At 47.4% G+C, this 24,896-nt stretch overlaps 2 protein-coding genes across 2 annotated transcripts; both read left to right on the top strand.

Moving 5' to 3' along the window:
• Positions 1–1,377: 1,377 nt before the first annotated feature.
• Positions 1,378–16,509, top strand: FLCN (folliculin). The gene is made up of 12 exons (XM_067534182.1): positions 1,378–1,639; positions 2,568–2,824; positions 3,601–3,747; positions 4,703–4,924; positions 5,381–5,541; positions 6,351–6,442; positions 7,210–7,403; positions 10,335–10,448; positions 11,083–11,206; positions 12,611–12,742; positions 13,688–13,793; positions 14,717–16,509. Exons 2-12 carry the CDS (start codon positions 2,576–2,578, stop codon positions 14,916–14,918), a joined length of 1,743 nt encoding a protein of 580 aa, XP_067390283.1. The 5' UTR covers positions 1,378–1,639; positions 2,568–2,575; the 3' UTR covers positions 14,919–16,509.
• Positions 16,510–20,869: 4,360 nt separating this feature from the next.
• PLD6 (phospholipase D family member 6) lies at positions 20,870–23,949 on the top strand. The gene is made up of 2 exons (XM_067534140.1): positions 20,870–21,293; positions 22,056–23,949. The coding sequence occupies exons 1-2, from the start codon at positions 20,876–20,878 to the stop codon at positions 22,286–22,288; spliced, it is 651 nt and encodes a 216-aa protein (XP_067390241.1). The 5' UTR covers positions 20,870–20,875; the 3' UTR covers positions 22,289–23,949.
• The last annotated feature ends 947 nt before the right edge of the window (positions 23,950–24,896 follow it).

The following is a 24,896-nucleotide window of genomic DNA, read 5'->3' as shown; positions in this document are numbered from 1 at the left end:
ACATCTCTGAGGGATATGCAGTGATTCTGTTCCCCAGCGGCAGCCACAACAACAGCTGTGTCATGCAAAAATCCAGAGTTCAGTAGGACTGCTCGGTGTTGTGCTGACGGCATGCAAGATAATTTTCATGTCAGCCTCCTCATGGGGCCTACAAAGAAAGTAAGAAACTCCACCAAACAGTGTAAGGCATCAGGACGTATCTCACGTGTTGAAACTCTGCTTAATGGACACCTGTGGGCTTAGTGCAGAAGAAGCATGTTTTTGAAACGTATGCCATGGGACATAGAATAAGGCAAGGCTCTCCTACAGCTGGCCCTTGTATTTTCAACTCTTCCCTGAGGCTGGATGTACTTCTCTCCAACCTTGACAACTTAGATTGATGGGTACACTTTTTATAGCACGTAAGGTGCCACTGAGTATCGTGTTTAACCAGGCCTCTGCAGGGCTGTTCTCCAAAGGTTTGGCTACTAGTTCGTACTCTTCAGCTCCCCACGCCTAAAAATGATCAAGACCGAGTAAAAACAAGGATTTTGTAATACCTGACTTGGGAATTGTAATTAAGTAGGTTATATAATATATCTTAGGTAACTGCACACCTGTTGCAGATGGAGTCCAGTAATTTCTGAGGAGATGCTGATATCTTAACCCATGCCTTACTGCATCTTTTTTGGTGTAATAAACAGAGCTGCTGATCTGAACTGCTGCTTTCTGGCCGACGAGGACAAACTTGGCAAAGGTGAAGCCCTCCTTCCATCCCATTTCCCCAGTAATCTGTACCATTCCAAAAAGTAATCACTAACGAATGCCTCTGCCCGCTAACGAGTCCCACAGCCCGGGTGGGCGACAGCCACGTTTTAATTTCGTCCAGGCTGCACCTTCGACATGGTTTTAAAAAATGCTGGCTTCTTTCCAGAACCATTGTCCTGATGCCGTTTCTCCATCCGTGTTCCAGGTCGGGCTGGGCCGTCTGCACAGGCCAGGAGACCCAACTGGCCCCATTTCTCACCGCTCAGTGGCACCAACGCTTCTTCCAACCAGAGGCCCCAGAGTGGGGAGGGGCAGCTGCCCCCTCCCCCACTGCAGCAGGTGACACCATGGGAACGATGGGGCTGTGCATTTTTACACGTCAAATGACACCTGGCTCCGGGCATTGCACCCACGTGGTCCCAGACAGAGATGCGCAGGGCCCGGAGTCAACCCCGGCACTAGCCCCGCCCCTCACAGCGCAGCCCCGCCCACACGCACGAGTTGTGTATCACAAGTCAGCCGGTCCTGGAGGACCGTACCATCTCCATGCGGCTGCACAGTTTCCCCCCCCCCATCCAAAGAAATGGTTCAGTCACGGCCAGTGAGTCGGGCTGGCCGCGGACTGTACCACTGACATGTGCGGGAGGAGAGAGTAGAGGAACCCCGGCTGGAAACACGGGAGCCGGAGGGAGACCGGGACGTGCTACCATCTGCTCGCCTTGCCCCGGCCTCCCTGCCGCCACCGCTTCCTACCGGGAGAGCGTGCGCGCGCGGTGCAGGCCAGGCAGCTGGATCGCCCCCCCCCTCCTCCGGGGTGGTGTTGGTACGGACCGTCAGTCAGTGTCAGGCGCTCTGAGCCACGGGAGGGGAGGGGGCGCGGAGGAGCCGCCGGGTGAGTGTCCAGCTGTCCCCCGCCCCGGCGGGGGTCTCTGGGCAGCGCTGCGGGCGGGCCGGGCTGGGGAGTAGGGGCCCCCATGTGGCGGGGCCCAGCTGGGGGGGGGGGGAGTAGGTGCCCCCATGTGGCGGGGCCCAGCGGGGGGGGGGGGAGTAGGTGCCCCCATGGGGCAGGGCCCAGCTGGGGGGGGAGCAGGTGCCCCCGTGGGGCAGGGCAGATCCCAGTTGGGGGGTGGGGGAGTAGGTGCCCCCATGGGGTAGGTCCCAGCTGGGGTGGGGGAGTAGGTGCCCCCATGGGGCAGGGCAGATCCCAGTTGGGGAGTGGGGGAGTAGGTGCCCCCATGGGGTAGGTCCCAGCTGGGGTGGGGGAGTAGGTGCCCCCATGAGGCAGGGCAGATCCCAGTTGGGAGGGGGTGTTAGGTGCCCCTATAGGGCAGGGCAGGCCAAGCCCAAGTGAGAGGGAGGGACGTGCCCCCATGTGGGGGGTGAGTGGGGAGCTAGGGGGCAGGCCCGGGACAGGTGCCCCATGAGTAGCCCAGCCTGGCTCAGAAAAGTCGGGGGCTGATTTCTATAAGTCCCCGTAGGTCAGGGCTAAGGCACCCTGGCAGGGGGCAGCGTGGGGAAGCTCCCCTGGGTTGGACCTGCCCCGTGGGTTAGTGGAAGATCTCGGCGAGGATGCCCAGGCCTGAGAATCCAGTGCTGGAGTCGCCCACTTGCACAGAGAGAAAAGGGCACAGCTGAGAGCTGTGATTTGTAGCCCGCATGACCCCTAGAGAAGGGAGCTATCTGCAGAGCGCTGGAAAGCTGAACCAGACTCCAGGCTTCGCCTGGGAAGATCAGGGCGGGTGCGGGGATATTTTGATCTCTGTTTAGTGATGTTGGATGCTTCCTCCCTTAGCTTAACTCGCTCCTCTGCTCTCCTGCAGGTATCACTATGAACGCCATTGTGGCCCTCTGTCATTTCTGTGAGCTCCATGGCCCTCGCACCCTCTTTTGCACAGAGGTCCTGCATTCGCCTCTTCCTCAAGGCGCAGGAAATGGAGACAGCCCTGGGCAAAGTGAGCAGGCAGAAGAGGAAGAAGGTGGCATTCAGATGAGCAGTAGGATCCGCTCACACAGCCCGGCAGAAGGTGCTAGTGCTGACTCTAGTAGCCCAGGGCCAAAGAAATCAGACATGTGTGAGGTGTGTATACAGACACCCTGTGTCTTTTGCTGAACTAATGGGCTCTAAGATTCTCAATAAAGGGCATATTATTGTTTGGGAGGAAAAAATTAATGCATGGAAAATGGCCTGTACTTGCACAGGGCCCGTAATGCCAGACGATCCCAAAACCCTTAAAAACCATAGGTGAGAATTGTTTTGCCCACCATTGAAATGCAGCCACCTCTGTAGTTAAAGCATGGCCATTGTGTTGATGTTAAATGTACGCAAAAGTATAAAACGGGAAATGTATTCACCCACATTTGTTTGTGTGTCCATCCGTCCATGCCCCTCCTTGCTCTGTCACTTAACTGTTGGTACCTTTTTTGATAGGGTGTTCCTAGTGTGCTTTGTCTCTCTCAAGTGATGCCAGATTTCATTATGTCAGTGGATTCCTGGTTGCGTCCACCACTAGCTGAATTTGGCCAGTTGTGTAGCCAACGTTCAGTACAAAATCCAGTGAAAGAGTGAGTTGTGAAAGAGGCTGTAGGAGAGAGAGGATGGTCCAGTGGTTGACTTGGGAGACCTGGATTCAAGTCCTTGACCTACCACGGATTTCCTGATCTGAGCAAGTCACTTAGCCTCTCTCTGCCTCAGTTCCCCATCTGTAAATACTTTCCTGCCTGACAGGGGTGTTGTAAGGATACCTTCGCTGAAAATTGTGAGTCACTCAGGCGCTATGGTGATGGGGCCTACATATAAGTATCTTATTTGTGTCCTACTTTACTATAGGATTTTCCCTTTCTTTCTGTGGTCAGGGTTGCCGCTCTCTTGCAGCAGGACACCCTGGATATGTCAGTCATGACAAAGAGACATCAATCAAATATGTCAGCCACCAGCACCCAAACCATCCGCAGCTGTTCAGCATTGTGCGTCAGGCCTGTGTCCGCAGCCTGAGTTGTGAGGTAAGTGATGTGAAATGCAGGAAGAAAATCTGTGCGGTTTGTAATGTCAGCCCCCTCCACAGCCTGGAATTTGGAAGGGGTTGGAGATGGAAGGCAAGGCAAGAGGGCGTCGGGTCTCAGTATTTGACAGGAATACTGGACTCTGCCCTTTATGATGCATAAAGAAGGCCTGAAAGATTCTTTATGTAAAGTTTCTGTCATTTTAGAGTTATTATGAATTCATTTTTAACTTTCCTTATCTGGTCACCTCGAATGGTCTCTAGCATAACTAGTTAACACGTGCTAAAACAATCTGTTCAACCTGGGATCTAGCTGTGACACTGAGTACCTTTCCCAGACCTGAAGAAGAGTTCTGTGTAGTTCAAAGGCTTGGCTCTTTGACCAACAGAAGTTGGTCCAGTAAGAAAGATTATCTCACCCACCTTGTCCCTCTGTCATCCGATCTGTTACTGGATAGAACCCTTTTTAACTTCGGGATGCCTGTTTTGCCTGAAGCAAAGACACGTGTGATCACAAAGCTGTTTTCGCTTTCTTGTATTTGCTCCTATTTATTTTACTTATTTATATCCAAAATAAGCCACCTTGATAGTAATGTTGCAAGCTGTTGCTCAGTCTCTGTAAATGTTGTTTCTGACCTATGTGGACTGATAACTTACAGCATCTTACGAAAGGAGGGAAAACCTCACAGAAGTTGAGAGTGTCTCAGCTCCTGTATCCACTTCATCAGCTTTGCTGTAGTGGAATACAGCAGTGTCCTGAAGGTTGTGCCAGGTATGTGGGGTAGCAGCGGAAATGTGTTTGGCTCCATTTATCAGACCTTGTATGTTGGGTAGCACTCCTGAAAGGGCTGCTTCTACCCAGGCCTCAGCAGGCAATACCCAAACGAGAGGGAAAGCTCTGCTTGAAGTGATGTGCTGAGCCAACATGTTCTATCATGTCCATCTTCCCTCCCCAGGTCTGTCCGGGACGTGAAGGTCCTATCTTCTTTGGGGATGAACAGCATGGCTTTGTGTTCAGCCACACCTTCTTCATCAAAGACAGCCTGGCGCGTGGCTTCCAGCGCTGGTACAGCATCATCACTATTATGATGGACCGGATATATCTCATCAACTCCTGGCCTTTCCTGCTGGGGAAGATCCGAGGCATCATTGATGAGCTTCAGTGCAAAGCACTCAAGGTAGGTCTGGTCGAGAGAGAATTGCTTCCAGATTGGGGTGGGCAAAATAGGCAAAGGTATCTCCTAAAAGCCACCCACTTATGGTAGAGACTTACTCCCCCCCCCCTCTTTTGTTTCTTTTAAAGCTGAGATTCTGGAGAATAAGACAGCAACTTGGGAGTGGTGCCGGTGTGGCAAACTGCCATAGACCAGCCCAATCAAGCCTTGTCTGTAATAATGTCATTCCTTCTCCATCTTCCCCAGGTCTAAGGGGAAAATTTTCAATTTGTGCATCCTTCTGATGAGAAAAGAGGCACAGCGCAATAGACCAAGAATTGCCAGGTTGATTCTGTAGTTGATGAGGAAATATAGTTTTATTCCATGTTCACAAGGTGCATCTACCTAGTTGTTCCACTGTGTCATACTTGCTTAAATTTCTGTTGGTCTCTGTTTTACTGTCTTTATTTTGTAACTCAGGTGTTTGAAGCTGAACAGTATGGGTGCCCGCAGCGAGCCCAGCGCATGAATACAGCCTTCACCCCCTTTTTGCACCAGAGGAATGGTAATGCAGCCCGTTCCCTGACGTCACTGACCAACGATGAGAACCTGTGGGCGTGTCTGCACACCTCCTTCGCTTGGTAATGCCCTTCGTGTTTCCAGAGCCTATACCACCTGGCAGAATAACAGAGAAATTTCCCAGCATCCTAGAATAGTGGGGACATGGGTTGAACATCCGAGTTGTTGGTGTCCCAGTCCTGTGTAGGGCTGAGTTCACCGAGTCCCTGAGTTCACCGAGGCTGCAGTCTGCTCGGTCCCTAGATTTCCCTATTACTCTACGGCAGACCTGCTGGCTGACTGTGGTGGGAGCTGTGTCCATCAGCCTTTCTGATCTAGAGGAAGGCTGTGCAAAGCAAAAGACAGAGGTGGATGGAGGAAGTAGAACTTTTCTCCCCCACAGCCCCTCTGCCTAATTTGTGACACAGTAACTGTTGTGCTCAACAGTGTGACTCTGCCACGCCCTGGTACCGTGTGCTGTGCTGTGTAAGATGTTTCACTCTGCCGAACGGATGTGTGTTAGTGAAATTTCACAGCAAGCTATGCCGAAGCCAGACTCAGACATCAGACTCCTCTGGAGAGAGGCTGGGAAGAGTGATGCACTACTGGAAATGTGATTTTTGTTTTTTGGTCTTTTTTTTTTTTTAGAAGGGGTATAACAGTACGTTATTGCAGCCTGCCAGCCTTTCTTTCCAATGTCCTTAGGTACCCCAGTCCATTGTGAGATGCTTTGGTAGTTACAACATGGGGAATTGAAGGAATGCTCAAAGGAGCCACATCTCAGTGGCAGCCTGATTCTTGCTAAGTTTACTCTGCCAGGTTTCACCCTGGCAGGTCTGCCTCCAGCAAGCAGGCTTGGTGAACACTGATTTTTTTTCCTTCCCCTCTCCAGGCTTTTGAAAGCCTGTGGCAGCCGACTCACAGAGAAGCTTCTGGAGGGAGCACCCACAGAGGACACCTTAGTTCAGATGGAAAAACTCGCAGGTGAGTCTCCATACCTCTAGAGTAGGAAGATCATTCCAAAATGCTCTGGATGGGAAAACAGTGAACACCTGCTCATTGCTTCCCCAGTATATGTGCTGTTTGCTTCTGTCTATCCTGTGACACAACTTGCCTCATGTCCTCCCATGTGGGAAGAAATCTGATGTGAAATTAAGACCAGTGAAGGTTTAAGCGCTCCCTGTGTGCATCCATTATTTGCATGTTGGCCTTGCATCACCATGATTTCTGTACCCCCTAGCTGGGATGGACCTCACAGTGCGTCTGGCTGGCCACGAGAGATTACTGTTGTACGACACGAGGGTTCCCCTTACTCTTTCACAAGCTTTCTAAAAATATAGAAACATAGATTTCCCACACTGAATTAGTTTGTCAGTCCATCTACTTGAGTATCTGCACAGCCTGTCTCAAGGAGTGGCTGGTATCTTCAAAGGAAGGATACAGAAAGCTCCATCGTTATTTGGCCAATTGTGCAGGGTTCTATCTGGGGTGAAAATTTACTTCCTGACTCTTTGGTGGTCATTTTATGCCCTGAAGCATGAGGTTTGATTACTTATTACCTTAACTTGCATAATAACCTGCAAATATCGTGAAAAGGCCCACCCATTTCCCCACTTCCTCCCAAAATTGGCCATAGTAAGCAGAGTGTGAAACGATACTAGATGTTCAGCAGTTGAGCTCTGGGGCAATTACAATGTCTTTAGGGAAAAGAACAAGTGGTTTTCATGACTGATCTTTCTTTTTTCTTGGAGACCTGAAAGAAGAGTCAGAAGTCTGGGATGGCTCAGAGGGAGAAGAGGAGAAGGCTTCTGCCCAGCCAGATGTTGTAGAAGGGCGGGAGCTAACTAAAAGCCCAACTGACACCTCTCTGATGTCAGATTGCAGCAGCTGGAACATAGCTCCCAGAAGGCTGTCCGTCTTCCGGTCCCTCAGGCACATGAGACAGGTAGGAAAGCTGGACTGGAGCCTTTAGCGGGGTGCTTTCTGACCTAAGAGCTGGTAAAGCTTTTATTCAGAAAAGAATGGCTACTTGCTGCCATGTTTATGTTTTACACACACACGCTTTTCTTCTGGGGTCTAAACTCAGTTTTTCTTTCCTGGTACCTGTTGCCACCTACCTCTGAGTGTCGTCAATGCTGCTCAAAGATGAATCAGCAAAGAACCTGAAAACCGTTTGGTGTCTGAAGTATAGTGTCAGAGTTACAAGGTGAACTGCATCTCTAACTCTTGGTCTCTCTGAGTGCACCCACTCGAGGTCTCCGGCATCTAGTCTCTCATAGTGGAATTGCATGATTCTCCCACTCTCAGATCAAGTCCTGAGTTGCAGTCCCCTACGTGTCAGCTATGATTTACCTCACATGCCTGATTTATGTCCAGACCGGCAGTTCTCGTCCCTCTGAGAGCCATGACAGTGGTTTAATACAGCGACAAAATAACCTCCTTAGAGCAAAGTATGTTTAGTTAGAACAAAAGCATTTCAGAGAAAACACGATGTGAAAAGCTGTAAAGCAGACTGTAGACATATCCAGCTTTTCCCTAAGGCTTCCCTGGATCTGGGAAGGTCTGATTTCTTTAGACTCCCTCCCAGAGTCTGTCTCTGTCAGCCTGTCTCCCTAGACAGCTCCTGACAAGTGAAACCTCTCTCTTTTGCCCCTGAGAGAGGCTCTTAAACTTTTTAGTCTGTTTGTCTCTAGCCTCCCAGCTTGGCAAAACAAGGTTCACAACTTGTTGGGGACAGGATTCTTGAAGCTAAAAGCATGCCCTTTGTCTTCCAGGGATGTGTGTAGGGCTGCTTGTCTAGGACTAGTGTGTTGCTTTCCTGTTTGTGCTCCCCAAGCCCCGTTAAGTTAGATCAGTACACTCGTAGAAGAAATTCTAATAACCATAGTTATACAGACACTTTAGCTCACTGATTAGTCACTTACAATGTTTATATCATTATTACGTATCATTTGCGACTGTTCTAGTTGGCTTGTGGGGCAATGGAAACAGGACTGAGGCATTTTCATTCCCAGACCACAAGTATGAACACATCACCGGTCAATAGTGACTGAAAATCATTGCCATGTATTGGCAGTTTGGCCTGTGTGAAGCGTTAGGTCTCAGTCCCGTTCCAAGAAAGCACGTGTTTGTCTGACCCAAAACATTAGTGCAGTTGGCATGGATCGGCCCACTTGTTGACAGCCTCAGCGGAGAGGCCAAGGGGTGAACCAATGGCCCTGGGAACTGAGCTGTTCTTCCCCGTGGTTAGAACTGAATTCAGTCCTGGCAGGCCTGCTGTGCTTGTTCTGAGATAGAGGGCTCACGTCATGCTGTGGGGATTGGGCCTACAGATTGACCATAATTGGGAGTGCAACAGCAAAAATGAGTGGAAGTTTATAAAATGTCGCAGTAACCAGTAACACCATGTTGATGGGAAAAGGGGCAAAAGGGAGACTAAATTAATCCAAACAAAAAGGCCTACTACTATAGTTCAAGGACTGTGTTAAAATTGTGCCTGGCAAAGTGTGGGAGTGGAAATCAATGGACCAAAATTGGTGGGTCAGAAATTAGGCCTACTAGGTGAACAAAATAATGAGAGGATCCGTTGTTCCACCCATCGCTTCTTTGGGGTTCTTAAAAAGAAAGATGTTTGGGTAAAAAATTAGCAGAAGAAGCAGCTGTCTGTCAACAACCACTGCAGTGAGTTTTACCATCATAGCTGCCACTATCTCCTGTGACCCCTGGATCTACCATAAAACCACTGGGCCTTTGTTGTCCTGATCCCAAAAAATGTACTCACCAGACTGGGCCACAGAGAGGAACCCAGATGACATCATCGCTTCCACTGGCTCCAGCTGAATCCCAAAACACCCCCTGGGATGTGAGACTTTGTCTCCCCTCACCCCTTGTATAGCCTTTTCCTTCCTCAGCTCATTTTTTTTCTTTCCTATCCCTCTCCTTTTGCTTTCTGTTTCATAAAAGTTTGGCCAAGACTGTGTATTTTGCAGTACTGCTATCAGCCTGTGACCAGGAAGGCAGTAGAAGCAATGCCCTAAACAGTCGGATGCTGGTACCAGTTTGCCAGGTCTGAGTGGCTGATAAGAGACTTTGTGCTGTGCCTGTGTTTTTTTCCAGCAGTGAGATTGCAAGTGAAAGTCAACACCAGAGACAGAAGCTGCATTTTCTATTTGTGGTGTTCTCTTCTTTCCCCTTTTGCATGAGTTTCTCTTGTTTTGTCTTCTAGAAAATGAGATCGGACTCTGACAACAACAGCAATAACAACTCCAGCCAATTTCAACTGACTTTTTCTCGTTTTTCCCCCAGAAAGACCGTTATTGCCATCTTTAATACCATCTAAAAGATTGTCAAACAAGGTTTTTTTTCCCCTTGTCTAAAGGCTGTCTTCAGTTAAAGGGAAAGAGAACAATGGATGTTGTTAAAATACAGCCTTACTTAATACTTTACATTTCACGTTCTTTAACCATTTTCCTTCTTTTCTGTATATTTAATAAAGGTTAAAAATGATTTTTAATTGTGTGTTTGCTCTGGCACTAAGCAGGCTGAGGTCTCTGTATACAAAACCTGAACCGTGTTTAACACTGTTTAATGTTGGTCAGGGTCATATTAACACCTTTAACTCTTTGAGCCCATAAATTCTATCTAAATTAATACAACAGACCCCAGGCTGTCAGTCTGGCATCTTTCACCCTCATTAAAATAAATATTAGGCTGGTGCTCTACGAAGATAGGCTTAATGGCAATAGTTCACTAGCATTTCCAATATATAATCAGTAACGTGGCTGGAAGGCTACTTTGCAGACATGCCTGTAATGGACCAAAATGGTGAAGGAAAATAGTAAAATATTCAAGTAAGCTCAGGGTTGTCTTGTTTCAGGTCCTGGGGGCATCAGCTTTCCGCATGCTGGCTTGGCATGTACTAATGGGGAACCAAGTCATCTGGAAAGCACGGGATGAAGATCTTGTCGAGTCTGCCTTTGACATCCTACGGGTAAGAACTTGTTCCTTCATCTCCCTGTTGTATATTCTTGCATAGTTCTTTAACAGTTTAGGCCCTCAACTTGACCCGCCTTTTAAAATATAATCCGTTGGGGAATGTGCTGTGAATTCTCTTAGAGTTTAAAACAAAAAATGCTGTTTTGTTACTGAAACTTTAAATTAAAAAAACCCAACACCTCTGTTGTTTATGTAGGGCCCATGATAATTAGTGCCTTGTTACTGTGTAACAACCAGCAGGAAGAGAACTGATCTGTGAGAAATAATCAGATTTTTTCTGAGCAGTGGAGAAAACATCACTAAGTTGATCTGAAAAAGAGGGAACTAGCTCTCTCATTCCAAGGATTTCTAGGGGATTTTTTCCCCCTTTGAAGGCTTCATGTTGCAGCCTTGAAGCCTCTCTAAGCCATGAGGGCTGAGCATGATTTCCCTGCTAAGCACCATGCTGACCAAAGGGAGTCTTTCAAGCCAAGTAAGATATTTCCATCTCCCAGAGTCAGCACAAGCTGCCTTAGCAGCGCTCCTAGGTGCAGCTAGCCTGATAAGCAAAAGAGAAACTTGGACATGAACCTGGATCTGTATCTGCTTAGTCCTAAAGCTTCTCCTGCCATGTTTGTTTCCTTCCACAGACCATGCTGCCTGTAGGCTGTGTGCGTATTATCCCCTATAGTGACCACTATGAGGAGGCATATCGGTGCAACTTCCTGGGGCTCAGCCCCCATGTGCATATCCCACCCCACATACTGTCATCTGGTAAGAGCCTGCTACTGATCCAGCTCCTCTCCGTTGTCCAGGTTAAAGGAAATACCTTGTGACGGGAAAGAGTTGGCAACTAAAGTCCAGCAGCCTTGAATGAGCTAGAACCGGTGCCACTTTGTGCTGTTTTCCAGGTGACCTGACCTGGTCTGTTGCTGAGGGACATTGCATGATCGTTGCTTCCAGTGGGCTCAGTAACTGGAAATCCCAGTTCCTGGTTAATAAGAGGCTGTTACTGCTCTATACGGACCAAACGCTGCTGCCTGCCAGAGCAGCACTCACTTGATACACACACAAGTCTGTGATCATCTGCTGTGTTGAATTGTGTGTGCTGGGTTTGTGAGAGGCTTTAACCTAGAGGTGTTTTAAACTTTTGTCCATCAGAGGGCTACATCAGCCTTTCTGAATGGGGATCCTAAAGTATAGCAACACCATGGGCCCCATCCAGTTCCCACTGAATTCAAATGGAGTCTTTCTATTCACTTCAGTGGAAGTGCCATGAGAGCTTTAGACGGAGAACATCGTAGATGTTAGACAGTAAAATCTTGGCCAGAGCTAGGTGTGTGTGTGTGTGTTTTTTTTTTACTACAAATTAATTCTTTTTTACAGTTGGGGCACAGGGGGTTGCTATTATATTTCCAAGATTTATTAAGTTAACATCAGTAAGCCAGAGATCTCCCCAGACAATCTGCATCCAAAAATCCTAAAAAAGCTATGTGGGCCTAATTTAAAAATGCTTATTCTAGTAGATGTTTATCATCCTGGTTCGTTACTAACGGACAGGAAAGTACTTTATCTCCCCATATGATGCAATTACAGCATCCTGCTTCTTTCCAAATACAGACTAGAAATATGAAGTAAACACTTCTGCCTTGTCTGCATCATTACCACTTTTACCATTCCCATCTAGTAATGGGCTTATGCCATTGATAGGATTTCTTTTGTTCCCAATACAGTTTAAAAACTCCTTCTTATTGTCCTTAGCTCTGCCAGTCATAGATTTTCCCCCCTGGATGTCTTTAGCTTTTTTACATTGAATAATTTATATTGATTGCCATCTATATTCTTTTTTTTTTTCATTTGTTATATGTTCCTTTTTGTATTTCTAATTGCTACCTTCACTTTGCCAGTGAACCAAATGGGCTTTTTAGCCAAAGCTGGCTTCTTTCTTGAATATGGAATCGTGGTTTTTTTGGCCATCGAATAAATTATTCTCAAAGAACTCCCAATTTTCATTCACATTTTTGCTGTCTCTATTTTTCTTCCCAATCAATTTCACTCAGTTTTCCTCCACTTTGGGAAATTAGCCCTTCTGAAGCACAGAGTATACATATTTTGATTAGATTATTTTTCATGTAGGTTGCTGGTTCTAATGTGCTAGGGGTTTTTTCGTCACTCCAGAATTTGCTGTCCTTGTGGAAGTCCGCACTGCCACTCGGTGCAGCCTTTATCCAGTTCTGTTCGATGATGAGCAGCCCCTCAGCAAGTACGAGTTCGTAGTCACCAGTGGGAGCCCTGTGGCAGCAGACCGAGGTGGGTGCTTTGGAAACATGGAACCTTGTCAGGAGAGGCCTATGCCACTATGGCTAGAGTAGAATCTGTCTGTAGCTGTTAAAATTCTTTCCATTAGCATTTGGCTGTGTGCGCTTATTCTTGTGTTTTGGCTGCTAAGAAAGTCTCTATGCAAGGCCATATCAGTATACAGATACAGTCTTAGAGAACTTGGTATTCTATAGATAAGCAGGCTGTTGAAATGCTGTTAATTTTAAAGTATTTGCCATACTAAATCAGTAGATGGTATAATATTCTTCAGAGAAGGAAGAATCTTCTATAACCCACCTGGCCCACAATAAAGTACGTAGGGAGATACTTTTTCTTGACTCCATGGTAAATACTCTGCACTCTGAAACATGTAATTTCCCTTATCTCATGTGAGTGTAGTCTAATCTGCTGGTCAGACATGATGATGGATGATAAAATTGTCTAGCTCCAGTGTCTGACACTAACTTCCTGTAGCTGTGATTTACAAGGATTCAATTCAGTTTTACCTGACTCGAAAAATGTGCCTGATACTCCCATACTGAGAGCTTAATTTTGCCTACAAATTACTCTTTCCAAGTGGGCCCAGTCATTTGGACTGAGTGTAACCCCAGGACACACACACGTAGACAATGCATTTGATATTTTCAGAGCAGTCTTTTTTTAATTTAGATGAGCTGTTCTCACAGACTCTAAGAGGAGACACATGACTGATCTCCCTTTCCTCTCACCACTCCTTTAAGGACAAAGGTGTAAGAGAGCTAAAACAGAGACTTTTTTTTGCATTCTGTGCCCTGAGCTGAGCCCTAGACAAACATAGGCATCTGGTTTAGGCATAGACATAGGTTAACTGTTGACAAAGGCACTGAAAGTGGATAACCTGTAGTGTTCCAGTGTTGTTCCTCTTGTGATCCTTCTCCCTTCTCTCTGTGCTTGCAGTTGGCCCCACTATCTTGAACAAGGTCGAAGCTGCTCTGACTAACCAGAACCTTTCTGTAGACGTTGTGGATCAGTGCCTTGTCTGCCTGAAGGAGGAGTGGATGAAGTAAGAGGCAACTACTTTGCTTTCTTTGAAACAGCTTTAGATATTTGTTAGTGTAATCCAGTCAAGATTTTCCAAAGTTTTCCTGAGACACTGATGGGATAACCAACTTGCATTTTCATCACTTTACACATGACCAGTTAGTAGCCAGTGGCCTTTGATGTTAATTTTGAGCCCTGCTCTCTGGAGAGCAGTGTGATCTGGTGATCTGAGCACAGAATTGGGAGCTGGGGATGACAGAGTTCTAATCTTAGCTTTGATACTAACTCCCTTTGTGGCCTTGGGCAAGACACTTTTAACCTCTGTGCCTCACTTTCCCCATTTGTAATACCTGTCTACAAAACAGCACTTGCATTTGTCACAAAAGTGTCAGGAGGAGTTGAGAGCTTCTCCATCTTCAAACCACTTTGCAAATGTATATTGGGCTGTGAATGTTCACTATTCTCTACAGCAGGTAACTCTGCCCAACAGATAACGTGATGTTGTCCTGAGGCACTATATGTTAAGGCACAAGCTAGGTGAAATAATTCATGGAACTCGTGTAGTTTTAGCATTATTTGAAAGCTAGGAGGGAGTTGGATGTGCACATTACGTGGGAGGCTGTTCCAAGTGTGCAGGGTGGCACGGAGGAAGGCATAAAGGCTAAAATGGGAAAGGCTAAAGGGAAAATGCAGAACTGCTAAGTATTATCCTGGCTGGAAGTGGCTAATAATTATGTCTCATTCCTTTTTCCAAACCTCTGTGCACAAGAGCAGTTTCTTTGGGATGTTTCTTTTGATACTTTTATTAGCATGTTCTTGTACAGAATGGGGCATCGGTTATGCAAGAGAAGCTTGCAGTGGTGCCTGTGCCTAGATCTCAGACATAATGTGTGCTAATGTGTTGCTAGAGCTGCGTTAGTGACAGGAATTGTTTTCTTTCTGCAGCAAAGTGAAGGTCCTCTTTAAATTCACCAAAGTGGACAGCCGACCCAAGGAGGACACTCAAAAACTTCTGAGCATTCTGGGAGCGGCTGAGGAAGATAACGTCAAGCTCCTCAAGTTCTGGATGACTGGCCTGAGCAAGACATACAAGTCGCACCTGATGTCGACAGTCCGCAGCCCAACCTCTTCAGAGTCTCGGAACTAACCAGGAATGCCCAGCCTTACTTGCTGCCTTCAAATACTTGCAAGAAACCCTGAGTTTTCTTTCTTGAGCCTTCAGCTTGGCATCGTGAAACATCGTTGAACCCCTTATTGCCCTCATACTAACTTTTGAGAGTCCTAGTTTTGTCTTTTGAATTGCTGTGAGACTACACTAGTAAGAGTGCATGTAATCAGGGCTGCTCTCTGCCTTCAGATTGGACTCTGGACTCAAACTCCACTCTGAACCTAGACTACAAACTGAAGTCTAAAGTCAGTGTAACTCAAGGAACCAGAGTAAACCAGTCAATGCCCTAGTGCCTACCTTAACTCCAACGGGATGACAGTAAAACTCCTGCAACTATGGACTTGATCAGTAAAAGTTTTGGCTGTTGCCATCAATAGACATCTTGATGCTTGGCACTCTAGATAAAAATAAACAATTTGTCGGTACAATCTCTATAGGTCCCACCTAATATCTCCTTAGATTAGAGGTACAAAGAAGCAAGAACCAAAAATATTAGGCCACGTGACTGCGGTTACTACATCTTAAACTTCGATATGGATCACACCTGCCGTCACTGTCTAAATCCACTTCATGCTCAGTAGATATGGCTTATGTTACAACAGAGAATAGCAGAAATACTCTTGTTTAAGTCAAGTCATTCCATCTTATTAATATCCTAACTCTAAAACTACACTTTCAGTTTGGTCCAGAAATCTTTTGGGGTCCAAAATTGTAAGTGACACAAGGGTTATCTCAAAGCACACACTGATTGGCCATGTGTAGGCTAAGTTCATTTTATTTTTTACTTAAGGATTCAAGACTTCAAGCACTGAGGGTACTTTATCCTGGACAAGCTCGCCTTCCCTTTTATCCTCAGAAGTGCTCCACTACTCTCTGTATCCGAACATTCTAGCTAGTGTGTGGTTAAACAGGAAACAGCCTGCCTACAGAAGCTCCCTCACTGTGAAACCTAAAAGTAGCCCAGTTTGAAATCCTAATAGTCTGCTAGAATCGGGGCAAGGAAAGCAAGCACCAGAAGAGCAGTACCATCTGTGCATCTTTTAGTTACTGACTTTGGATCTTAGTTAACATCTTACTCTAAAGAAATTACTGTATTTCTAATAGGGTATCATTTTATCCTAGGTTATTGTTGGAAATCTTAACATATGACTATAAAAATTAAAACAAAAATTGCAAAGGAAGTTTGTTGTTACCCCATTGACCCAGCGTGTGTGCATTTTAACAAGAACCAGAGCTGATATTCAGACTTGTCTACAGGTTCTGTTTTTCTGTATATTTAATACATGGGTAGTTTTGTCAATAATGTCTGTTAAAAATGGCAATAAGCATTAAAACTCAATAACTATTTTTGTAAAATGGAGAGAACCTGCTTTGTCCTGATGTTTTTTAAAGCATTTTAAAATGGGACTGGACATAATAGCAGTGATTTAACCAGGGGACTTCTCTTGCGCTGGTTCCCAGGGTGTGGCCTGCAAAACCTAAAACGTCTTTTTGTTTCTTAGGTTCTGCTTCTTGTCTGTAAGAAACAGTTATTTCCAAGTGACTTTAATCACAAGCAACCAATTTGTCAGCTCAGAGGTTCTTGACTGTGCACAACCTTCCCAGGAAGATAAGACAGCCAGTGCTATACACAACCCACTGGAAAGATCCTTAATGTTATTTCAGAAACTGCCCAGCCTTTTTAACTTCAAGGCTCACAGTCAACGTAAACATGCAGCAAATGCAAGAATTTTCATCAGTTTGGAAGCTTGGTATAGAAGGGGAATGATGTACTCTATTCTTAGGGAAGAGGAATAACCTATATGTAATATAAGCACCCTGCTTCTCAGCCAGCCAAGAGTAGGTAAGCTGGAAAAACATCCTTGTTGGAGTAGAATGTCCAGTGATGTTCATTTGATTCCAAAGACTAAATGAATCTGGGAAAAAACTGCTGGAACAGGGAAACCTAGACCAGTGGGAAAAAAAAACCTTCCTGTGGCTTATAGATGTTCTTTATTAATGTTACAGGGAGGAAAAAGTGATCAAATTTTCAATGGAAATGAAATCTCTTATTTTCAGTATGACTTTTTCATCTACTTAAAGCCGGGCAAGTGCTAACCTAACCCCTGGACACAGCAGCATCTTCAAAGACTGAATTCTTCTGATATATTCATCTTATTTCTCTATTGCAGTGGTACTGTGACTGGGAAAACTTGGAAGCTCAAATGGGAGCTGCCAATTCAAGTTAGGTGAGTGTAGGGTTGCATAGCTGAAGGGATGCTGTTGAGAGTCAGCTATCTTTCCCCACCATCTTAAGACATTTGCTTATAGACTTCCTGACTATTCTGTCAAATTGCTCTGCCCTTCCAATGGCAGAAGAGTAATTCTCTCTCAATGGTTCTGGGATTTCAAGGGCTGCTTAGAATGAAAAAGGTAAGATTTGTTATTGGTGGGTGGGAGGAACCCAGTCTACTTTGTCTTCAATCTGTAGAGGAGTCCTGAAGAGCACAGCTGCAGCTTTGGCTCTCTCCAGTTGCTGGATGGATAACTACTAAGGAAGTTCACACACAAGCCGGAAATTGTTCTCGCAGTTGGTAGCTCTCGCTCCCATTTTGAGATTATATCACATGGCAACCATAGTTCAATGTTAAAGGGACATTGTGATGTCGGAGTTGCCATCTTACAGATGAGACAAGACTGATGTATAAAGGAGGTTAGATAAACTAAATTATTATATGGTGAGGTTTCTTCCCCTTTCCATGTCTTTCACACTTGTTTTGTACCTGACCCCATCAAAATGAGAATGGAAATGAGAGTGGGGAGGTGTTTCCTTATAAAATTAAACACTTCTTCACTTAGATGTGGGGGGTGAGGGGGAGTTTGGAGAAACCAATCTCTGCACAAGGCTGCTGCTCAGCCAACTGAAGCTCAGCAAACAGGTGAGCTCACCTTCCCCAATGCATTAGCTTAAAATAAAGAGTACTGAACAAATCACCTAGGCAAAGTTCTTGCAGCTCTAGGAATGCAGCCAGCACTGCTGGTCTCACTCAGCTATAGCTGGACTCAACCCATTGTTCTTAGCCTGAGTTAATTGATTGAGGGCGGGGGGGGGAGGGGGTGTTACCATCTGTAAGACATCTTTCCCCAGTCCTTGCCCTCCAAGTGATGTTCACCAAAGCCAGATATTCTGATGGAGGAAGGACACATTTCTTTATCCAGCCTCATTGCCTTTCAGGGGCTGAACAGCAAGCACCCAGCTGGAATAACCATAGGAAGAGCAGACACTTCCACCTACAGTACAGTAGGCATAACGGGCTAAATCCACAAAGGGACACAGATGGTGCAACATCCAGCATTACAACATCTTACGACTTACGTCAAGATGCCTTACCATCCAGTGGCAGCCACAGCCCTTCGGCAGGTGCCTAGGCTCCCTATACAATGCATAGGGAGAAACAGGCACTTAATAGGATCCACAAAAGCAGCCTGCTGAGCAGGGGAGTGGCTTAAGATGGCCAGTAGCGGATGCTGTGGAGAAGAGTGTGGTCTAAACCCTTTCCCTCTAAGGGACTTATGCACCTAGGTGCAGACTGGAGGATGATGCCTGCCTGCATGTGGGGTTCATAGCTGTGAACCCTCTACTGGAATTAGGTGCTTAAGCCATTTCTTCCAAGAAAGGCACTAGCACCTGCCTAACTCTGCACTAAGCTATGGGAGAGAAAGAGGAGCCTCCCTTATAACCCTTAGCCCTGTGGTTAGGATACTCACCTGGGGTGTGGGCGACACAGGTACACCTCCCTTCTCTGCCTGATATGATGAAAGGATTTGCATTTGGATTGCCCACCTTGCACGAGTGCCTTTACCTACCACTGGGTTAGAGAATCATTCTCTATGGTCCACTGCATATCTAATTATTTATACACAGCTTCAGCAGCAGTGATTGAGAGAACTCCCTCCAGAAAAATCCTATCATCCAGTGGTTAGGGCAGGGAAGGGGGGGAAAACCAAGTTCAACTCATCAGCCAGAGGGGAGAACTGAATCAAGGGGACTCTCCTAAAGCCAGGATGAGTATCATGAAAGTTACAGGCGAGGCCTCTTTCTCACTATCTCTGGCCAATTTGTTAGCTATGTTCCAAGAACCCTTATGAGTTTTGGCTCCACAGATGAGCAAGGGAGGGAAATGTGGTGTGATGATCCTGATGGGACTTTGGTATGGGATAGGCGTTGGCTGTCAGCACTGAGGTGGCATGCCCAGTGACAGCTGAATAGGTATTTTGTAGCTCTCACTGGCACCTAAGCAGTGAACTTTGACACCTAACTGCCATTTAAGTCATTTTGTGGATGTGGGCCTGCGTGCCCTACTCTACCACCTTGGTATTTATTATGGCCATGTTTACAGTGAAAGCACTTTGCTCTAGCTCCATAAACCTTGCCTTCACCCCCCCCCCGCCCCCCAGTCAGGGTAGGATCCTACTCAGGGTCCAGCTTAACTGAACTGACCTGTAGCATCTTTCATTTGTGCTGTGGACGAGACATGCAATTCTCTGCACTACAAAGGGTACACACAAAATTGTAGGAGTGGCATTTTGGGGTGAAGGCTTTCCTCTGTGGATGAGCAGCAGCGATTGAGCAGTCCAGCCCATACCTTTTACTGCTGTGGCCTTCAGCAACCTCAGAAGAATGATTTGCACACTTACTGCATTTGATTGGAATGCTTTCTGAATGTAAACCTCCGTTGCTGACTACCCGGAGAGATCTGCCTAGTGATCATTCACTGCTTTCTGCATGACTTAATAAAAACCCCAGCCAACAATAATAATGAAACGGGCATGAGAGGGGGGAAATCCTATGCGTTTTAGTAATGTAAAGGGATAAACCCAAGAGTAACATAGTTTAAGAATACAAATGTGACATGCAGAAGTGCTAGAGGCCAAGCAAGACCTCCCCCATTGTGTTGGGCACTTGTACAAAGACAGTAAATGAGTCAAAGAACTTACCAGCTAAAAGAAGTGTGTCCACACTGCAAATCAAAGTATAACTGGACCATGGGTTGGCCTAACAATCACAGGGGCAGGGACCCCAGTGTGGGCCAGAAATTCACGTGTACTCAGGGCCCTTGGTGGGGTTGCACTGGGCTAGCTCGCCCATACCTGCCACGTCCTCCCTGCTCGTGTTACCCGCACACCTGGAGTAACACTAACGCAGCCGTGGCCTGCCTGGGCTACAACCACAGCCCGACGTGTGGTGTGGCGCACCCAAAAGACAAGCCCTAGGACGTGGCTGAGACAAACCAGCCGGCCAGGGTGTGCGCTGGGGTAACACCAACCTGCGGCACTGTCCCGTAGCCACCTGGGCAGCGACCCCCCGCTCCCCACATGCCCGGCTGCTAGCTAGCAGGGGTGCCCCACTGCCACAAGGCCATCGGTGGGGACCCTCCCTCCTCAGTGGGTCTCCAGCCCGCCGCGCGCGGGGGGGGAAGCTATGGGTCAGCGGTTGGTCACAGGGGCAGTTGATGACCAAATGTGGCGATGAAGCCTGGTCAGGAGCCACCTAAGGCACCCTGCTCATCAGCAGCAGCCCCCCCGTCTCTAGCCCCTCGGCCAGGACGAGACGCTGGGGCGGACAGAGCCACGGGTGGGGGCGGGGCTCGCGGCAGTTTGAGGGAGGGCGGGCGGGGTCGGGTAGCGCGCGCGGGGCCGGGCGGTTGGGAGCGAGCTGCGGCAGGGCTCCCCCACTAGGCGTTCGGTTCGGACGGGAAAGGACGCCTCATCGCGCATCAGTCCCGCACATGCGCGGCAGATCCCCCCGGCCCAGCCTCGTTGGCACGTGACCCATCGACCTCGCGACTGCTCCTTGCGCCGGCGCCCAGATCTCACCCCCCCCCCGGCCTCTCCCGGCGCTCACGTGACCCAGACACGTGGGTGCCTGCTGGGGCGCTCGGCGCGCGTGCTGGGCCATGTGGCCGGGCCGGCTCGCGACGCTGCCTTGGCGCTGGGCGGGCGGCATGGCCCTGGCGCTCGGGCTGGTGCTGCTGGCGGCGCGCGGGTGGCGGCGGCGGCGCCGCCGCCGGGCCCCGCGGCGCGAGGTGCTCTTCTTCCCGTCGCCGCTCACCTGCACCGCGGCGCTGCTGGGCGAGCCGGGCCCCGCGCCCTGCCTCTGCCCGCTGCCGCCCGGCGACAGCCCGCTCGGCCGCCTGCTGCGCCGCCTGCTCTCCGCCCGCCGCTCGCTGGAGCTCTGCCTCTTCGCCTTCTCCAGCCCGCAGCTGGGCCGCGCCGTGCAGCTGCTGCACCGCCGGGGCGTGCGCGTGCGCCTCCTCACCGACGCCGACTACATGGCGCTCCCCGGCTCGCAGATCGGCCGCCTGCGGCAGGCGGGTGAGGGGCGGGGCAGGGCTGAGTGGGGGGTGGGATGAGGCTGGGCGGGGGCCTGAGCGGGAGGGAAGTTGGGGGGCCAGGGACAGAGGAGCCAGGAGTGAGGGACTGGCTCGGAAGAAGGTCAGGGATAGAGAAGGCGGAAGGGGGGGACAAGGGCCAGCACTGGGAGTAGGCAGGTTTGAAGGCAGTAGGACCCCATGCAGAAACTGTGGGGAGACAGGAGAGCTATGGGGATGGTGTATCTGCCAGGGAAAGGACCCACATAAGGCAGCTGGGGGGGGGGAGACTGGCTCAGCCCTGAGCGGAACACGGGAGGAGCCGGGTGATGGTCCATAGTAAAAAAGAGGGTGGTTGTGGGGATGGCTCTCCGCTAGCCTCCCCCGTGGCCTGTGCGAAGAGGCAGGCAGATTGGAACACGCTTAGCTTAGCTCCCTGTCCTTAGGACCTGTTAATAAAGAAGCAAACGCCCATTGACGCAAGAGACAGACATGCAGCAAGATGACCAGTGTTTCCCTCCCATTCTTGATGCTGGTGTGGTGAAGAATGGCATCAAACACATTGATGCATGGTGCAGTTTTTATTGAATCAAACTGAGAGTTTTAATTAACTCTGAGCTGAATTGTACAACTAGTTTTTTTAGTTAAGGGCATCAGACTCTCAACCAATCTCTTAGGACACTTTTTATTAGTGTAGTGTAGCTTTTGGTCATAAGAAACTCTCTTACCTTGAAGCAGCAGCATTGAAAAGATACTCGTTTTGCAGGGATTCAGGTGCGTCACGACCAGGAGAGTGGCTACATGCATCACAAATTTGCCATCGTGGACAAAAAGATGCTCATCACTGGCTCCCTCAATTGGACCACTCAAGCTATTCAGAACAACCGTGAGAACGTGCTGATTGTGGAGGATGCAGAGTATGTGGAGCCATTCCTGGCAGAGTTTGAAAGGATTTGGGAAGAGTACAATCCAGCTAATTATATATTTTTCCCCAAGTAAAAGGAACAGAAATGACAGCTGCTTGTGGAGCTGGAAGGGTCCTTGACATATGGCATTTTTTTAGTAAGTTTCTTTGTATTTAATTTTGCTATAGCTACAAGGACTATAGCATGATACAAGAGTGAAGAGAACTCTACTATTCAGTGAAGCACAAGCTCACTGTGTACTAAATGAAAGTGCATCTCTCTACACTTCCTAGTAAGTAGTGGTAGGATAGAAGGGCCAGCATGTTGAAGCTGTGGTTGTGGAACTCAAAAGATACTGGCCGCTGGCATGAGCTGGAACCAGGCAAAGCTTTGGAACGTTTAAGAGTACTGGATATTTTGACAGTGGAATAGCCTCTTATCTCTTAGTGACATTAGAGAATGATGTACTCTTATACTGCCATGCATAGAATAAACTAGTAATTCCCTAGCAATAGTAGAAGTCTTCCACATCACTAGTTCTAAAATAATTGGGTAGGGGGCTCTGCATAAAGCAATAATCCTCATGTGGAGAATGAACTAGCTCTGTTACTTTATTAGGAGTGGAAAGTGCATTAGATGTTTAACCTTTAAAATACGTAAGAGGAGGTTTGTTATGGAAAACTTGAGTGAGAAGTCAGGAATTTTAAAATTAATTTTGAATGTTGATGGGCCTTTCTGTAGCCTGTTCACTTTCCCAGTAGCTGCAGCATAACAGAATCCCAGAAAAAGGGCCCTGTAGGGGCTGGAGAGTAGGTTTGGCCATCTGCCAATCTGCAGAAAAACAAGTGTAGGGCAAGATATTGTAACCACCCAGAGAGAAATGCGTCCTTATGACCCGGAGTGCAAAGTGTTGAGAAACTGACTGTAGCTGAGTTGCTGCCTCTCAGGGAAAGGAGCTGCAGAAGGAAACCTCACCGCTTGTTCTGTTCGTACACAAGTAAAGAAGCATAATCCCATCTCTATCAACTGCCCAGCTTGGCAATAGAGAATAGAGGATACCACCTTTCCCATTTTAAGCTTCAGGATGGATTTGCAGCATTCTAGCTGAAGCAAGTTCTCCCCTCTGCTTCTCTTCCCCCCCCAATTTTCCTACAAATGCTAGTTGCCATCAACTCCGTGTCCTCTTTGGAAGCAGGCTTTTAAATTAATCTCCCACTTCCATATATAGTGGTGGTCTCTTAAATGGATTTCAGAAGTCAAGAGTATTTCTGGACCTCCTGAAAGTGAAGCCATTTCATGTCTAGTGGAAAAAAATCTAAAAAATACTGAATTCATACCAGGTCAAGAGTAAAACTGCTCAGTGAAAAAGCTGAGGTGCCTTCTTACCCTCCTGCTCCCTCTAAGAGAACAAAACTGGAGCAGGAGGGATAAGAGAGTTCCGTCTTTTTTTCCCATTACCAGCATTCAGAGCCAGGTTACTGGTGTGATGGCAGCAGAAGCTGTGCATGTGTAAGCTCCCTCCTTTTAATGTACTTGATTCTCCCCTTAGGAGTAAGAGGCTAGTTCAGTTTCCATACCCATTATATCCTTGGCTCTTAGACTGTCTGCACTACCACATACATTGCTCAGGGGTGTGAATAAGCCACCCTTGAGCGACATCAGTTATTCCGACCTAAGCACGGGTGTCGGGACAGTACTACAGTGGCAAGAGAGCTCCACTCTGCTCACTGAAGGTGGATTAATTAAGTTGATGGGCACACTCTAGCCCGTCATCTTACAGTGGTGCAGTTGCACCGCTGTAAGCTCTCTAGTAAAGCCAGGGTGTTAGGGAGAACTCTTGTGTTGACATGGAATAACTGAACTGAATGCATCAATTTGTTTTATACACAACTACCTATACACTTGAAACAGGGACCTGGATGTAAAAGGGTTTGTCCCTATGCCACAGTGAGGATTTGATTGTAAAACACTGCAGAGTAAAATTTGTAAAGCATTGACTCTTACTGTCCCAGTAACCACCTTTCCCATATACATTTCAAGCTGTGGTGTTTGACTTATTGTTTGTAAAAATAGTCTTCCTGTATCATCGGCCCTCTATTTTCCTTGTCTCTCCAAGTTACTGTGGCTATTTCTAAGTTAAATATGTGATACTACGTTTATCATAACTTCATTTTACATTGGGCTTAAGAGCTTTGCTATGGTATCAGGAATTAACAGAAATCATAGCTTTCAGAATAGAGTTTAGTTGCTATAACATTGCCAGCAGAGGGATCATGTTTCACAAATGTAATTAGCTATTCTGAATATTCTGGGAAATGAACCGTGTCCTCATACTTTAAGGTAGGTTAAATTTGGAGCATAAACAGTGAATGAATGTGTTGCCTGTCTCCCTATGTCGGAGAGTGTCAAGTTAAAAATGGCTTAATTTTTGTAAAATGGGTGAAGTGCTGAAAACCTCTACTGCTAAAAGTCCCACTAGTGCGTTGCTAGTGTCCTGTAATAAGCAATATAGTGGTAAGTGGTATTAATTATACCACACTTCACCAAAGCCAGATGACCTCTCCAAGCTCTTGCTGCTGGGGGAATGGGACAGCTCAAGGAACTTTTCCCAGGGCAGTTATCACTACAAGTGAACAGTGTGAAAGGAGTTTGGTGGGCCCCCGAGGCCCACAAAAAAACCATTTGCCACTTGAGTTAAGTCT

Source organism: Emydura macquarii, unplaced genomic scaffold (assembly GCF_026122565.2).
Source record: "Emydura macquarii macquarii isolate MOO-44397 ecotype Brisbane River unplaced genomic scaffold, CSIRO-AGI_Emac_v2 contig_3390, whole genome shotgun sequence".
NCBI classification, from domain to species: domain Eukaryota; kingdom Metazoa; phylum Chordata; order Testudines; family Chelidae; genus Emydura; species Emydura macquarii.
This window is presented reverse-complemented; position numbering and strand designations above follow the sequence as displayed.